General features: G+C 38.4%; 1 protein-coding gene across 1 annotated transcript; it reads right to left on the bottom strand.

Annotated features, from left to right (window-relative positions):
* Positions 1-10,057: 10,057 nt before the first annotated feature.
* Positions 10,058-17,980, bottom strand: CD274 (CD274 molecule). Its single transcript, XM_010586041.1, has 7 exons — positions 17,911-17,980; positions 16,889-17,242; positions 16,121-16,402; positions 14,765-14,875; positions 12,219-12,269; positions 11,183-11,248; positions 10,058-10,181 (listed from the first exon to the last, which is right to left on the bottom strand). The coding sequence occupies exons 1-7, from the start codon at positions 17,963-17,965 to the stop codon at positions 10,159-10,161; spliced, it is 942 nt and encodes a 313-aa protein (XP_010584343.1). The 5' UTR covers positions 17,966-17,980; the 3' UTR covers positions 10,058-10,158.
* Between the last annotated feature and the right edge of the window lie 624 nt (positions 17,981-18,604).

Below are 18,604 nucleotides of genomic sequence, written 5' to 3'. Positions count from 1 at the left end.
TGATACTGAAAGCAGAGTCATGGAATGCTTGTGGTGATCAGCAAGGATCTGTATTAGAAGGATCAAGTATCTATCAGCAAGGATGTGTACTAGAAGCCATCCTTCTTTATTTCCATGATCTTACTAGTGGACATCAACCTGTTGCGCAACCTCAGTGCAATCTACCCATGCAAATTAATCATGTTGCTCTGCCAGGCATCCTGACATACTTCTATAAGGAAGGTCTGTACCAGCGTCTGAAATGTTATTTCTTCCAAGCTTGCAGTACCGACCATTCACGCTGTTACAGAATAGCCCTCATTTTCTCCCTACCTTTTGTAAAACACATACCATCCCCTACTCTGCAGTAGTCCTTGTACACAACTATCGTAACACATTCATGCACAGCACTGTCTTTTTTTTCCTTTAAGCAAAAGGTCATTTCTAAAGCATATTCATCATCTGTCTGTTACAACTTCACAGTGATATAACAAAGGAACACTGCACCATAAAAATCAGCACTCAGTGGTTCTGGCAGCAAAGTCAGGAATTGAAATCCACATCTAAGAACATGAAGTCGCATGACATTTCAACAGCAATTCAGATCCTGTCAGTAAATGAATTTCCCAGACCGACCTGCAGAAGAAAAGGCAAGTTTTCACACGGTGCTGTGTAATTATGAAAATGAAGCTGAATAAACCTTTGAGGGTTGAGGTGATGAAAACCATAGCATCAGACATCTGAAAACCATCATGGCTTTTTATGAGTTGTAATAGTTCCAGTGAGGATGTAGGGACCAAGACTAAAAATTTGAATGGCAACAATGAACACAAAGGCATGACAATGTGAATGGAGAAAGGGAGGAATATAATCTCTTTTAATACAGCTTTTTTATTTTACTGAAAGTACTAAGCTGAAACCCACACTTGACTTTCTGTGGCCCAAAAGGAACATATTCTGATAAGTTTTCTTAGTGAATGCTGACTGATATCCAGAGGGCAATGATAATAAATTGCTAAAATTCCCCAAAGGTCAAAACAGCACTATGTATAGTTTTCCTCCTTTTGATTCAGTTGATCATGTCTATGACACTAGTCCTGGCCCCAGCTTACACATCCACAAGGATTATAACACTCATCTTCAAAAATAAGGTCATTTTTTGCCAATGCAATGCACCAGTCCACATAAAATCTCAAGTTGTTGCCAAACATCCTCCTGGTAAAGAGTGAGAAAGATATTTCTTGTTCCCTCAGAAAATTTAGACTTGGCATTCCCATTTCAAACTGCACAAGCTCTATGCTCCAGGCCACAATATTGGTTTCAACATATTATTCCATTTTCCATATATAGACTTAATTCAGTTCTACAGACAGAAGTGAAGAGATGCTTGTCCTAACAGAGCTGTATATTATAAAGATGATCTCAGGAGGTAAAAGTGGTGGCAAAAGGGGAACATCAGACCCTGCTATACGCTTAAATCATGGAGCTCTTGAGCAAAAGCTGGGATACTTCTTTTAAGTAGCCGTGCTTTGTATAGATCTCTTTGGCATGTGTTTATTGTTATGGCTACTGGATCTTACCTTTGGGGAACACTTGGGTTGTGAACCAACACTGAGTTGACAAGGGAGGTTGGCACCAATCTGGTCAGAATTGTTAATGATTTCTCAGTTAGTAACAACTCCCACAGTGTTGACAATAATGAAGAGTTTGCAAGAAGCTTTGTAAGCAAAGGAACATGGAAATCACAGAGTATTGTGCAATCTACTTCTTAGTAATAAAGATTGAAACCCACATATGAATAATGTGAACTGTGAATTCAATTCTATTCCTTTCATCTGTGTATCTGAAAGATCATAGTTCTTTTCTTAAATAAAAGGAGCATCTTAGTATAAGACCATAGTACAAGACCCTTTGACACCACCTTGGGTTAGTAGCCTTGCTATGAGTGTCCCTGCTCATTGCAGGGGAGTTGGACTAGATAACCTTTAAAGATTCTTTCCAACCCAAACCATTCTTTGATTCTATGATTGCTGCCAACACAAGGATAACAAATGATCCTGTGCTAGATGAATCTTTCTTCTGCCATCTACTAAACGAACACAACCAGAGGCACAGTCTCTGATTCAGGGATATTATAGCTTAACAAAACGTTGATAACCCTTTCCTGGAAACATCATTTCAGCTATTAAAATATTTGTATTCCAGCAAATGGATGATTAAGAACAGTAAACTCATTTAGCATTTACATAATGACAATTAGCAGCAGTAAGCAAGGAGAGTTTTGTAGACCAAGAGCGTATCTTCCACTAGAATAATCAGAACTGTTGAAAAATCTAAACAAGCGTCCAAGCACACCAGCTCTTCTCCAGGTTTAAAGCAGAAGTCAAACATACATAGAAGTTCACAATAATCACTCAGACTTCAGTCTGAAAGATTAAAGGATTAAAGGACTAAGGAAAGGGTACTTGGTCCTGTTAAAGTTAAGTAGGTGTTGTAGACAGACCCTTGTTTGTATTGCATTGCCCTGCAGACCAAGTTAGCATGTTGGCAGCCCTTAGGATGTGATCATCCTCAGTTTTAGCAGGTATAACACAGGTGCTCTTACAAAGTTCCTGAAAGAAAGCAGGGACATTGCACTCCACAGCTGGGAGCTGGGAGGAGGACGGTAACATCACCAGGCTGGCCAGGTAGCCTGTGTCCACCTCCACACCAACTGTCAAGTGCACTTTAGCAAACCAGGTATTGCAAGTGATCTGAAAGACTGGTGAGGAATCATGAGCTGACAGACTTTGTTATAGACTTGAAACAGCAATGTTGCAATTGATTTGTTCATTCCTACATTCAACATTTTTGCTTTGCTACTAACATACTCTATAACATTACACAGGTCAGCTCAGATCACTCTTTTCTTATTCCCTCGCCTTCTACAGCCTTTGTATTTTTGTACTGCAAAGGTGGTGCCTGCACAAAGCACAAAAAAACCCCAGTGCCCTCTGGAAATATCCCAGGAAGACAAAGTCACCTGAATACCAGAAGCAAACAAGCTGTGTTAACATGGCATGCTACCTGGCTCCGTTTGGCCAAAAGAAAGCATCAGAGCAATAACAGGCTAATGTGACTGTACTGTTTCTCATGCCTAAGCTAGTTTGTTTGGGGGTAATTCAGATCTTTGTGCATGAAACTGAGTTTTATGCTCATTTTTTTGGAAAACAGGCTATTTTCTCATACATATATGTACACTGCAAAAGATTGCAGGGTCCCAGTCGCTGTTTGCTTGCTTTGTCTTTCTCTGTTACTGAAACTCCTTTGTCTTCTGTGCATCTTGCAGTTTCAAAAGCTACCTTCCAATACTCTCACATGTGCAAAAAGACACAAACTTTTCAGCATCCTCATGAAAGACTAAACTGATTTTCCTTCCAGTTTAAAAAAAAAAAAAAAAAAAAAATTTAAAAAAAGGTTTAAAAATCCTAGGTCAGAAAATAAACAACAAAAAAGGCAGCATTAGATCCTTATACAAACTACATCTGTTCTAGATCTCACCATTTTGTTTCCATTTCAAGGATTTCATAAAAAAACTAGCAGTGCATATTAAAATTTGTCCAAAGTCTGTTTCTCAGGCCTGTCTCAGTATGTTCCGTGGACATAAGTCTTCTGCCCACTTTCTCTCCAACCCACTTCACCCACACACCCTCTCACCTGCTGTTCCTTCTCTGCTGTTGCACCCTTATTGCCGTCCCTTGTTGTCCACCTCACTATACATTCAAGCTGCTGTTCGGTCCATTGCTTTATATCTGATGTTCACATCACCTGTGACAGCCTATTTGCATTGTTTCAGTCTGGTCTCCATCTCACTTCAGCTTTCAGGTGAAGAGATATAATTTCTCACTTCCTTCTTTGCTCATCCTTGCTGTGAATTTTTACTTTCTCTGCATTGTTTAACTGTCACCTGTTATATCTTTTTCACTGTCACTTTTTTTGTTCAATATCAAATACATTAATTCTAACACAACCTCGAATAAATTTTTTTTCCATAGATGTTTGGATAAGATTGGGTTCAAATTTTGTTACAGAAAATGTCATTACATTTAAAATGCAGCTGTGTATTCTAGAGAACACACACCTTTCAGCTCTTAGCAGCAGCACTGAACAATACAGGCTAATGCTTTGGCATGATACACTGCAAATTTTCTCTGATATCACCACCTTCTACAGAAAGAAAGACTTTTCAGGGAAGCACAAGAAATTGTTCTCTTCCTAGCCTGTGCTCCTCTTGGGAATGCAGAAGGTGAAAGTCCCCAGACTTGCAGAACAGCCTACCATCTGCAGGTAGGGGTTTAATAACAACTAAAAGAAAGTAAGCAGGAACATATAGATACAAATTCATACAGATTTTTTTCTCCATACAATTCTTCCCTGAAATTCAGAATTAAAGATTTATGAACAGCAACATCCCAATGCATAATGTGAAGAGGCTCACTAGCACCACTCTTCTGCCTTTGCCCATGACAGAAGATCGAGTTGCAAGACAGGTTCAGCTTCTAAAACTCTTTATTCCTCAGGGTTTGAAGCTATAGGGACCCGTGGTTTAGGATCTGGGACTTATGCAATCTCTGGTTCTGAATCAGAGTCCACTCCCCACAAATAATCTGAAAATAAATGTAATTTAAGCAAATCTTAAGAATATAGGAAAAAAATCTGCAATCCATTAGTCAGAAATAGCGTAAATATCGATTTGCATTTTAGCAGCATTATACTCACATCAGATCTTCATGCAGTCATTGGAAGAATCAGGTTCATAAACCAGCTAAGATTTTCAAAGTTTTAATAAAGTAGTTCTATCCTATTTGCGTGATAGCAGAAACTATCCAACTCTCATGATCAGTTTAAAACATGCACCGATAGCACAGCTTGTAGGCTGATCTTATTCTGGCTTTCTGTCATAAAACAATTGTGTTAAAAGGAAACCACCAAGCTTCTTAGGAATTTGTGAGCAGTTCCAGTTTCATTTTGATGTTTCATGCTGACCATACACTTGAGTTCAGTGCTCTGCACTGCTAGACAAGTGCATCCAAACAAGTTTATTCAAAACGCTATCTAAAATTTATATGCTCAAATTCTGCTTTTAATTACACCCATAATTTTTTGCTATATTTATACCCATGTAGAGCAGTATACAGCCTTGGCATCTGAACTTGCATTTACTAGGACTGTTCTGCATTCATAGAACTATTAAGTTACATTTTCTTAGTTTTCATCAGATTAATTTTACAAGAATCCCTTAATGATTACCTAACATTTGCAGAACACATGCCCTGTTCATTTTCATCTATATCTATACCCATATTGTTAAAAAAAAACAAAACAAAACAAAACAAATCACAATGAGGGTAGTCAAACACTGTTGCCAAGCCAGGTTGTGACTCTCCATCCTTGCCAATACACCAAACTTGACAGGACAAAGCCTGGGCAATTGGATTTAAGTTGGCCCTGCTTTGAGGGGAAGGTTGGACTAGGTGACTGCCAGAGCTCCTTTCGAACATAAAGTATTCTATTCTATTAAACAACCTTATTAATGGATGTCTCTGTGCATTTTACTGTTACTAGGTACTATTTACTTCCATACTGCAGCTCATCTCTCTGTCTTTTAATTTATGATCACATTATGAGTGGGAAAACGTAAAAGAGGTTACAGTGGTCTCTTCCCAGGTTTCTTGGATGCATTGGTGCTACAGGTGGGACACACATACTCTTTTGTCTCCAGTTAGTTCCTCATCACTTGGAAGAATTGTGCTCTAGCTCCGCACAAATAATGGTTGTGGCTGTAGTGCCATGAATCCTGTCTGGTTTGGGACTATGTATGATGATTGCCTGCCTCACAGTTCCAGTCTGACTCAGACTGTGAAACTGTGTCTCCTGCTGCCAGGTGCAGAGAAATCCATCTCAACAAACCCAAAACCACTGTTACACTTTTTTGTTTTCGTCAGTAAACTTATCCTTTGTAGCCCTATCACATAAAGTAATTCCTGGGTAGCCTGACCTTCTTCCAGAAAAACTCCAATGACCTCTTTGGCAGCTGTCAGCAGTCAATGGTTTGGCTGACTGGACACTTGAAGGAGAGAGAAAAGTCCATAGGGCCAGAGTTGAGCTTGATCTATGATTTACAATTAAAGTTAAGTTTGCCTGATGTCCTAACAGTTTCAGTACAAGCAAGAGGGAAGAGATTGCAGCAAGTGAGATCTGTGCTCTTTTTGTAAGTATGTGAGAGTGGGGAATTGAAACTTCCTAAGGTACTTCTTCTTGACTGATGCTTATGCCTACTGTTTCTCTTAACTCCATCTTCACCGTCCACCTGCCACCAACTCTCAAAGGCCTTGTTTGCTTTGTGGCCTTCCACACTAAGACAAATAGCCTATTTAGGGAGAAGTATTTATGCAAACATACCTTGCAATTAATAAAATTTTTTAAAGGATTTATTAATGGTAAAATAAAGAAAAAGGCAGAAAAATGTGAATGATGTGCAAGTTGTGCAAAACCTATAGGCATTTTGAGGTGGTAAAGGCAGGAGATAACCCTCTTCCTGAAACATTGTAAAAGATGGATCTCCCACCCGGAGTCATGGTGATTCCCAGAAAATGCCTTTGCAGAATACCAGTGTGCTACCAAGGGAGACTCTCTACCTGCATGAACTCCTCAGGGAAGCCTTGTTTTGTTGATTGCTGTATTCCTTCTCTTCTGATTAGCCATTTGCTTGCCTAACCCATCCACTACTTCCTCACTTGTTTGTTAAGGAGTCTCTACCTCCCCTGTGTCTAGGTGTCTGGCTTCCCTGCAGGTATTGAGACTTCTTCTGGAAGGAAAACAAAAGTGTTCCTTGTTCTCTTCCCACCTGACAGAAAAGGTATCCAAAGTTACTTCACAGTTACCATCACTGTCTTCTACTGATTTTGAGCCAGCTCTAGCTACAATAGGTTTTCTTCATGTACTCCTTATTTGGGAACAGCTCAGAGCAATTGCCCAAGAGTCAGTGACCTGCCTGGGGCATCTCATGAGCCCAGCAGTACCTGGCAGGTACTTGGCTGGGACAATCACCTAGATTGCAGGACCAGAGAAATATGGAGGAGACAGGGAATTGGGGAGAAGATGCTGCAAAACCAGAAGTCCCACTGTTAACATCTGCAAAAGCCGAAATTCCACTGTTAACATCTCTGCCATTTTGCTGGTTAGCCCATGCCTGGAGGATGCACCATTGGTACACGTCACTCTAGGACACTGATTTTTTGGTCAAAAGGGAAAAGGGACACACATCCTGCATGCTGCTCCATGAAAAGCCCTGAAGGTCAATAGCAATGATGCCATTTTTCTTATTATTAGTTATTCTTTAATGTAATTGTTATTAGTAATAGCATTCATATTCTACAAAACTAAATGCCACACCACAAAACAGGCCATCAGACTGGTTCATAAGAACATTTTTCAAATGAATAAGTCCTGAACTCAAATACCAGTAAGCCAATTTAGATTGTGCGCACGATCCAGGCTTTTCAGAGCACTTTTGGGCATCTAACAATGCTTGGCCATTAGGAAGCAAAATGCAACTTAGTGAAGCTGAGTCTGCTCTAGCTTCCTGGTGGATTTCATTTTCCAGCTATCCAAAACCACTGAAGTAGCATGCAAAAATTGTTAACTGAAGGAAAAAAATCTTATTACAAATATGGTGTTTAACTAAATTTTTTATGTTAGGATAGGAAGGATTTCCTCTTACCTAGTTCTCATGACCTAAATGTGTCCTTTCAGTTAGGTGCGTATTCTCCCTCTGTCATGAGGAGAAAGTAATTGTGCTGAAACAATTCATGGCATTGGAGGATGAGCATGTGGAAGAGTCTCCCTATATTCATAAAAATGAAGCCAAGACACTTAGCTTATCCTAAAAGCCTAATTTGTAAAATTGCTAAAATTAAATCAGACAAGTTCTGGTTTGGATGCAGAGAAATATAAAGTGGAGCTTATTTAGAGAGGACAGGTCTTTTCACATCATCTGTTATCTACCACACATCCTGCTTTTCTAATGAAGTAGCAAAATTTCAAGCTTCCTATCAACCACTCAGGAATTCAAGCACTGACATTTTGGACAGTAGGGTTCAGCTGCAGAATTTAAAAATAGATTTATATCCCCTCATTTCATTACCTTACTCATCTGCTATACAGCACTGTCAACAGTAACTTACCTTTTCTCTGGCGGGAAAGATAAATGTAACAGTTCCTGCTGTCTGGTGGAGCCTGATAAAGACATCAACTTCTGTTCCATGATACTAAGCATGCACTAATAGCACTGCCTTGCAAAGATTGATAATAACTAAAAGGAGTAGACTTTTCACTTTTACTTTAATATGCAAACAGCTGCTGCAGTCTCAAAGAGGAAGTAGAAAATGAAGAGATTGTCTGGAAGGGGAATTATTTATGTAGTGATATGAAACTCGTAGTGGTATGAAACTAAATTTGTGCATTGAGAAGAGTCAGTGCTTTTTCTACAAATGGCCCTAATATTTCCAAAGCCATTCTTGCACTGCAGGAATAATTAAAATTGGCCATCGCCTTCATACCCCTACTAAAAGCATGACCTCTAAAAGCATGTTGGGAAGCAGGAGTGGATGTTCAAGTTCACACAGCATCCTTGAAGAATCAAACAGCAAGAATCAGTATCAGAATATGCAAGCCCTGCCATGAATTAGGGAAATCACTATGTAGTAACTATTTACTTAACTGAGGTCTACCAACTCCATTATGGTTTTGGGATATATTTCTCTATCCTACTATATAGGGCAGCTTGCTGAGATGTATATTAAACACAATTTCACATTAGCTAGATCAAATACTGCCAGCAGTGAAGCCCTGGGCCAAGGGCTGCACTCACATTCTTAGGACTGCACAGCAGACTCATTTATTTTAAACTGAAAAATAAAACCAGAGTCCAATGAGATTCCAGCTGTCTCTTCTTTGTGGGAGCCATTACAGGGATGACATGGGTGTAGACACTATTCTACACCCAAATCTTAGATACCTGATTTTCCCAGAAAAAGCACAAGTAGTGCTAACACTACTTATCAACAAGTTAAAGAGAGCAGGAAAAAAACCACAAGAAAAACACAACATATTTTATTAAAAAAATATAACTGTGAATAGCATTGTAATAAATAATTTTCATCTGTGTATGACAAAAAAAAAAAAAAAGCTATTTTGCACCTAGCAAAATGTAACAAAGCAATAGCTTAAGAAATGGGATCCAGGAGCATGTTCCCCCCAGCATTTCTTAAGTAATCACATGAGCATTTATTTCATGTCCTAGAATTGAGAAGGTTCTCTTTCTTCTGTACTCAAGATGAACAAAAAGGCAGTCCAAATCAAGAGCCGTTCTTCCAGAATGTCCAAAGCATTGCATTATCCCCAAATGGTAAATCAGAATAGTAATGAGCGGTAACCAAGTAGTACCAGCTATATCACAAGGATATTAAATTCCCAAAACACTTTTCAGAGAAAGAGATCAAGAAGATCAGTATTATCTAATAATTGCCTAACCGTAGTTGCCAAGAGGGTTACAGCATCTATTTCAGGCTTAGCTGTGAGTATCTGGTGTTTTAAGATCTACAGTAAGGACAGAAATTGCCCTGTCTGTATGGCATCTTGTCTTACTGCACCCTTATCTTTTTTGAGGATCAAAGTATTGAAAAAACTGTTCAAAAGCTGCAAAACAAAATCTCTGCAAGGAACTGAGAGCTCAGGTGGGAGAAAAAAAAAAAAAAGAAAAAAAAAAAAGCCCAGAAGGTGGCCTATTCAAGAACTAGCTATGAAATTCATGACGGTCATAGACCTAAAGTGCTTTACCTTAAAAGATCTTTTTGACGTGTCTTTGACAGTGCATAAACTTGAGAAAGCAGAAACTTGGATATTTAAATAAATACCTCCAAACCTAGTCACATACACAGAAGCCTGAATTCAAGGACTTTTTACACTATAATAATTCTATTAACTTCACTGCAGTTTTTCCTGAGTTACAACAATATGGAAGAAGATTGCCATCACAGAACAGAAATAAAAAAAGGAATATCCCCTTAACAGACAGAACACAGAACATCTGAGCTGTCAAACTTTCATGACAGAGGAAAAAAGCTTCCCCTGCTTTCTCTAGGTCTTCTCAATTTGCATATCTGTAAAAAGAAGAATTATATGAATAAATTATCAAATTACAAAATGATGAAGTCACAAAACAGTTAATGGCTTTGGGACTCTTTCCTAGAGTTTGGAGGTAACAAAAAAATATCCTTCGTTGTCAAAATTAAAGATCTAAAGTGAAATTACTTAAAAGGTCAAATAGAAAGAGATGATGATCATGGGAGGAAATAAAGTGGTAGTTCAAACACACTGGTGGGAAGCGCTCTTCAGCAAATACAGTGAAATTGCTGTGGCTTAGGTCCCCCATTCTTTTAAAATCTTCTTTCAAAGTCTTTCAAATACATTCAGTGCTCTATCTGGTGGTAACCCTAGCAGCATATCCCCAGGCCTTAACTCCTTGACTTGGAGATCTATACCTGCGGGACCAGCAGGCTTACCTTTGTTTATGTTTACTACAGTAAAATGTAGCAGGGAGGGATTTGGGATGTAATTAATATAACTGCTATAGAACTCAGCAAGAACATGAAAGAAAAACTTCAATAACTTCACCCTTCTGTTCCACACCACAGTATGTTTCAGAGATTTCAGAGATTCAGTCATTTATTTTCTTGCTTTGCTGGGACAGAATCTCACGGCTTCAGACTTGCTTGAGTGTCCGTGATGGGTTAAGGTCTCCCTCCCCATTGCCATCACCACTCCTTCAGTTGTGCTGGCACAACTGTTTCTGTAGCAAAAGTGTGAGCTAGAGAAAAGACTAATTTGGGTTGTTAAATATCTCCACATCACATTTTCCTTTGCATGGCTTTTCTTTTTCTCTTTTAAACCAGATTAATTATTTGATACAACTCCCAGTACACAATGAGCTATGATGGTGAGTTTGTAAGACAGAGAATGGGAGGCTGTACTTCTCTTGAAGACTCTGTCTGTTGAAACAAGGGACTAAACAAATCAGCCATGAATGAAGGCTCTGATGACCATGGATGATTTATGCTGTGTGCAATTTGTTACTATTTTTCCCTTTATCATTTATACTTACATTTCAGCTCTTTGTCTTCAAAAGAAGCATCTCTGCAGTCATATGTATCCTTATCTTTTGACAGCTCTTTAAACAAACATACATACAGATAACAGTCAGCATAGTTTAAACTTTTCATGTAGTGATAAATCTTTGTTAAAAGCTGCTAATCTCAGGCTGTCAAGGAACTATGTGACTTAAACACAGATCAGGAGAAGAGATTAATACCAAATAATGTCCATTTTGGGCAAGTATTCTCAGGAGAGATTTTCTCAGGAAAACCCCAACTGCCAGTATGAACAAACTTTCACACAGCAGCTTAATTTGAATTGGTCTCCAAATAAAACCATACAACAAATTAAAAAAAACCCCAACCTTGAGCCATCATGAGAGGGGACTAAAGGATTTTAATCTCTTATTTCCCACTGTAAATATTAACTCTCTCCACTGTTTCCTCCATTTCTCACTGTCATGGTTGTACTGGCCATTCATTGAGCTTTGCTCATAGCAAGTAGCACCAGTATCCCAACAGAAGGAAAAAGAAACTGCTAGGGAAGCTAAAGCTTCTTCCTGTGTTTCTCTCAACAGGGCCAAACGCTCTGTCTTTAATGTTGTGACAAAGAAAGACCCTCAAATGCGCACTATAATACTGGAGGAAACACAGGATGATGCCAACACGGCTCAAATTGCAGCATAGGATCTGCACACCAGGATGTGCTGCCATCCTGAGGTATATGTTCCAGGGATCATGTCCCATCCTATCACAGACTTTCCAAAACACAGCACACCATTCTGTCTTTTTCTTGTGCATATCAGGACTGCATCTGCTCCTGGAACAAGTATGCTTTTCTTTCATGTTTTTGTTTCAAGAAGTTGACATAGTAATGAAAAGTCACTGTTCAATTGTAATTTACAGTTATTACATAAATGAAAATTAGAAAGTAAAATGAAAATTGAATGTAAATCTGCATTTGGTTGCCACCATTACAGAGTAAATTCTCAAGCAATTATTTCTACAAAAATCACACTGAGCTAGATTTATGCTGTATGTACATACTTGCTGTTGATGAAGTAGCCACAGGTGTTCTGTTGTCCTTATTTGCTCTAGCTGAAAGAAAATAAGAGATAAAAATCAAAAAGAAAACAAAATACCTACTTCAGATCTAATGGGGGCTTAAGCACACTGGTGGAAAGGGCTCACTTAGCATAGCATGATGATCGGTTCTCAAAACACTCAATTTCTTCAAAGACTTTAAAAAATATTCTTCAGTGCCCCCAGTCTGTCAGTTTCCTTTCCAATTCCCTTTCCTTGTTCCTAAGCCAGAACTCCATTGATGTTATACACTAAATCACTGGAAAATACTTGTTCAAATGTTTTTCCATTGTATATTTTCACCCAGAATTTGAACTTACTGGGCAACAGGGAACAAGAAGGGGATCACCTTCTTAGTGCTTTTTGAGGGGACAAAAAGCCCATAATCCAGGAAGGTTCCTTTCTGAAAGAATCATTTGTCCAGTCATCTAGGACAGCTTGGGTTTTGAAAGAAAAACCTGTTGCTACTACTTGAGCTTATGAAACAACTTGCAGTTTATAATACACACACACGCGCATATATTATATATAACATAATCATGATAATCACATACATCATGACATGTATATTCATTATCATGTATACACACAAACAAGAAATATTACACAAACAACCTAGGAAACTTCTGACCTTCACTGAAATCCCCAAATGGGAACCTTCTGAGAAGTCAAGGATTTTGCTGTCCCTTCTTCCAGTTTCATATTCTGTTCCTATTCCTATCACGTTCTTAGGACAAGTATATTCTTACACGTTATCTACAGGCCCTCTACAGCCTGTTAGCATCACCTGCAAGCCTGTTAAGCTTACGAACACTTCTCCCAGGACATGTTTCCGTAGCATGGATGCAGGAGATGAGTTTGTGATGAAAACACTGAATATCCACATTTAGTTCTTCTATCTATCTTTATTTATTTTATGGAACTTCAACATGAACGCTCAGTGTAGAGTTTGCTTATAGATCTTTTTGTTAATTTGTAGACAGAAATTAGGGCTGTTTCTGGTTTTCACTGTGGAAAAGAGAGCTGGCAGACAGGAAAGCCAACAGTTCTGCTATACCACCTCAGAATGTACACCTCTCTTAGTGTGGAAGCTTTTGAGATACCACTTGAAAAGACAGTACAACTAGCCTTTGCATTAATTCCAGCTGAGTTTCATGCTAGCTACAGGCATTTACATCTCCTACAAAACTCAAGAATTTCGAGGGAGCATTTAGTCAACTATCTTGTTCAGGTTTTTGGAGCATTTCTGCTAATAATTTACAGAGTCATGCCAGTATGATATTACAATGCTAAGAGTACTGTATCAGCTTCAATGCCTCTTGTATTTTTTCTCTGCAGACAACTTGACAAAAAAAATATTCAAAAAGTTATTTGGAAAAAAAGAAGTAGCTACACAACGGCTAAAAAAAATCCACAAATTTACTATACAGAGGAAGAGTTCTGGCCAAAACCATAATGTTCAGTAAAACCACTCTCCTTTTGACATTTTCAAATGAGTCCTATGGATGTTCTGAAATCTGCATGATGTTACTCTGCATGAAGAGTAAAAAAATTTCCCTGAATATAAAATCCTCAAACACACCTACCTTCCCTCCAAGGAAAAAAACCCCACAAACAACCAAAGACAAAAAAATGTAACAGTACTTTTTTCAGGTTAAGCAACATATTTCAAACATTTTTTCTTTAATTTGGGGGCAAACCGTATTCTTTTCATGCTCAGATACCCTAAAAATTATTTCTCCAGGTTTTTTCCTTTGTTAGCTAGCAAACGAAAACAAATTACCACCAATGCTTTAGCTCTTCAGCATGCTGTGATGCTGAAAATGTCCAGTTCAAGTCAGTGAAGTGAACTGAAAAAGCTCAAAAATTAACAAGGAAATTAATCAAGTGGTATGAAGCCACAGTGGGAATACTCCCTCTTGTGAAAAAAAATCTTTCAGACTCAAAACCTTGGACATATAACTTCATATGTAGTTCACCATTTTTGTGGTGTTTTAACCAGAATAAAGATATATGTAGAATTCATAACAATTAGATCACTAAAAAAATGCTCTAACAGTTCAGTGGAAATTTTCAGAGAATAAAGGAAAAAAAGAACCCTAAAAAACCTCCAATGCCCTATGTGTTGCCAGCATTCTGGTTCCCAATCAAAAGGGAGGACACAGAATAGGAAACCTCCATTTCCAGTAAATGCATGAGCTGTGTTTGGATCCTTGAATAGATTAGACACTAATCTTTCTGCTCTACATCATTACCTATAAGAAAAGTTAATAGAGGTGCATGGCTAAGTGGTTTGTGAGAGGCTGACAACCTGTTCCACTCTGCTAACTTGCTAGTATTTAACTAAGTCAGGTAAAGAAAAAGAAATAAACAATGTGGTAAAAAATCTAGTGATTTCAGGAGGAAAGATCTAAGGCAGACTTCTATTATCTCATTCCACCTCTGCGAGGATGAATTAACAGACCATATTGAGAATAAGTGAGATACACTACAATAAATAATTTGAATACCTTTTCTTAGGCAGAGCATAACTAGAAGCACTGATCCAAAGAAAGCAGTCACAATGAGAATTGCTCCAACAAAACGTCTGCTCTCAGTCCACAGAACACCATCAGCTGAATCTTCAAGAAAAACAAGTGGGGGAAAGACATTACATAATTGCATAAGCTTCTCCCTTTTATTTTCATTTTCACCATATTATTTTTGCTATGAGAACTTCAGACATGATAACAGCATTTTAGGTTGTGTCTGAGTTCAGGTGCTGATGGTGCACTTCACCATATCTCACCCCAATAAAGGAAAAATAGGTAGAAGATATTAATGTTTATCTTCACTTCCTGCATTCCATGTGATAGTGCCTTTGATTCCTATCACAAATCCTGCTTGACACCAAGGTACGAAGCATTACATCTAGCTTAGTTTCCCATCAGGACTACAGAAAAGACCTGATTGAGAAAGAGAGTCTCTTTCATCTGGTAAAGCTCTGAATACAAAGGATAAGTGGCCTCCTTGAATCCTAGAGGTGTTTCTTGCTAAAACCAAACTTGGCCACTCACCACTCGTTGAAAGGACGACTTGGCTTTCTCACTCTCAGTTGCCTGTTTCCACCCCTTGCCAGTCCCAAAAAGTGTGCCAGCACAGGCATTTTTAAAACTGCCTGGTGAACAGGACCAGGGAAATGAGCTGACCAAGTAACAGTCTGATAAACAGTAATACTATTTTTGAGTTGGATCAGGTCTCCACTCTGGCTGTGCAAGAAAGCTTGTGCAAACATATCAGGGTACAATGCAGAAATTAAGAGTAATCAAAAGCAAAAGCAGTAGGGGTCATGCCCAGTTAACGGTCTGATGAGAAATTGTATTGGTCTTCTCCATTCATGCGTCTTCCTCCAATCCAGACTTTATGAGAAAAAAAATCTGTGTACAATTCGTTATATTTAAATATGCTCAAAGCAAAGGCTATTGTGGCAGGAAAAGACCATATTGTTCAAATTTATTTGACAGTTATCATCAGCAAAACAGAACATTCTTGGAAGGTGTGTTTAATTTATAGGGGTGGGTTTTATTTCTAGGCTCCAAGCTATATGCTTTTCAAATAATAGAACTTTTTTTAACACTCAGACTCAATTTTCACATAACTGTAGGTCATGCAAAATTCCTATCCTTGAATTCTGTCCACACATGCATGATGAATATCTTAGTACAGTGGAAGTGTACGCTCATAGCAAAACTTAACAACACAGTAATTTCTTTTTAGCCTTTTCAAAATTAGAAAGGAAAGAGAAACAAATCATGGCTGATTCAACTGGGACAAAATGACGTAGTACCTTGAAGTGTATTACCATAAATAAAATTTAGAAATGTTACCTGCTATGTGTAAAACCGCAGATGTATTTTCTTGCAGCTCTTTGTTCCAGAATATACAGTAAAAAATCTCATCAGTTCTACTTTTGATTGTAAGGGTACTTGTCACACGATACAGCTGGTCACTTCCAGTTTCATAACTTGTGTTTGCCTTATCAGTCAAATCTTCATATTCTCTGTTTTGCCATATCACTTCAGCTTGTGGATATCCTTCTGACTGACATGTCAACTTCCATTTGTTGCCTCCTGTGCTCACCACTCCTTGGGTTATAGTTCTATAAGGAGCTAAACAAATGGAGGAAAATGATTATTAGTAGGAAGCTAGAAGAACAGCATATATTAGCAAGACACCTTTTTTCTATCCCCAGCCCCTGGGTTGAGTTTCTGTACATCGGCTTGTTTTTTGTAAATAATACGCTTGACAGGAAAAGTAAATATCGCTATTGTGTCTCTCCATAGTAACTGGAGGTACAGGATTTATTACAATTTTGATGCTGTTTAGAAAACTGCATTAGCTTTCTGGTCTTTGTCCCATCTAAATGGTTTTGCAACACAATACCTTATATGTCATTACGGGAAATAAATGACAGAACATGGATTCAACCTAGTCGGAAACACCAAGTTAGACAGCTGCACAAGGGCCATGAGGCAGCTCCTGTCTCTGGAGAGGTTTCTGTAAATGCTAACCCAGACTTGTCTTCCTTCAGGGACTCCTCTGAAATCTTGTAACAGTATCAGACAGCGTTGAACCTCCTGTGGTTGCTCACTCACCCTTAACTCTCAGATTAATTGTCTTGTAGTCGGCTCCCCCGTAGCCAATAAGACAGCGGTAAAACCCTGCATCTCTGAGCTTCACATCAGTGATCTGAAGGAGAGACTGTCCCAAGTTCAGATTCTCCTTCAGCAGTTTTATTCTTCCTCTAAAGTCACTGTGCTGACTTTTGAAGTCTTCCTCTCCTTTAAGAAGTACATAAACCTGCTTCTTTAACTTATCTTTTTTTTCCCAGCTGACACTTAAATCTCCAAACTTTAACTTCCCATTCACTGGAAATGTGCATTCCATGGTGACATTGTTACCATGTTCCACAGTGTAGAGTGACTGGGGAGCTTCAACTGTGAATAAAGCTGAAAAACAAGATTTGGAAGAAAACTTAATTTTCCAATTATAAGCCCAGTCTTCAAAGTCATGTCTTACCATATACATAGGACATTTTGAGGACCAAAAGCATCTGCCCTGTTCAAAAAAGTTAAACATTTTTGCATGCGCTTGCCCAAGTTTGGGACAAACTGGCCTATTTATACCTGCAAACACCTGCTTTGTGCACACACACTGTGGTGCTGTACTAAAAACAGGCGAAAGTGTGTGCACAGCCCCTCTGCTGTTGCTTTCAGAACACTGCCACGGTAGCAGGTGATTGTTAGTGCCTCAGATGGGCATGGTCTTTTTACATAAATGTCGATTGTTTTTATACACAATGTAAAAGAATACATGACAATTCCTTGGTTTGACAGCAAAACTTTCCGTGTAATGCAAATGGTACCTTGTCTGAAATGGTGGCTATGCTGAAACACTGACAGAGATTTCAACCTGGCCCCATATCAAAGAACACATATTAAGCACACATATCTAGTTTAATGTAAAAGCATGCTAAGATCTTTTTATTTAAAGCATTAAGGAAAAAAACCCAAGCTAGCACCTGAAGGAAAACTGAGGAATTAACATTTCTGTGCTTATACATGGAAAGGAAACATACTTAAACAGTTCTTCTGCTTCTTACGACTCAGCTTCTTACCATTTAGGAAATGCCAGTAGAGTAAAAATATATATAAAAGCAAAGGCTTTTCCATGACGTAGATAGAACCTAAAATGATAAAATAACAGACAAATATAAATACCTGCTCATTTTCTAACTTGCACTGTAAAACACACTTTGTAGTCACTCCACACAAAGACCTGAACAGAAGGCACTGAATTCCACTTTAACCGAAAACATCACAAAATTGCACCTTCAACTAAGTAGACGATCAGGCAGAAAGCTTCCTGCATGGGTCCAAGAAGAACATCTAATTTTATTTACTTTAAACATTTGTCCTTGGTTATAGCAAAATGTATGCTTTATCACTATCTATCAATTTGTAACTAAATAATCACAGATAACTAACTGTTCCCCTAAACTGTAGCAGGGATTGTTGCTCCTGCTAGGAGGAGACTGGAGGAGTTTCCTGTATGTGTTCAGTGGAAGAAATAGAACTTAGTTCTTCCCCATCTGTTTGCCTTACTTTAACATACTGTGAACATACCCTGTTTTATAACACCTGGTCTCATAGTACTTATCACTGGACTCGTGAAGTTACCTATACTGTGAACAGAATTCATGCGTTAATCAATCACTTAATGAGTATTTACACAATAGTGCCTTTGTAAAACAGTGCAAAACCTGTCAGCCTACAAACAAAATCTGTCTTCTTTAATTTCTGCTGCTTTAC

The sequence above is a fragment of the Haliaeetus leucocephalus genome, unplaced genomic scaffold, assembly GCF_000737465.1.
Source record: "Haliaeetus leucocephalus isolate CR32 unplaced genomic scaffold, Haliaeetus_leucocephalus-4.0 Scaffold139, whole genome shotgun sequence".
NCBI lineage: Eukaryota > Metazoa > Chordata > Aves > Accipitriformes > Accipitridae > Haliaeetus > Haliaeetus leucocephalus.
Note: the sequence above shows the minus strand (reverse complement) of the source record. Positions and strands in the feature narration are given on the sequence as shown.

Coding starts and splice junctions, on each gene's coding strand:
- CD274 (XM_010586041.1), bottom strand. CDS start 17,965: ATGGAAAAGCCTTTGCTTTTATATATATTTTTACTCTACTGGCATTTC. Junction 14,876..16,120: donor TGCGGTTTTACACATAGCAG/GTAACATTTCTA, acceptor TTTTTCTTGAAG/ATTCAGCTGATGGTGTTCTG. Junction 10,182..11,182: donor TGAAGACAAAGAGCTGAAAT/GTAAGTATAAAT, acceptor TTCTTTTTACAG/ATATGCAAATTGAGAAGACC.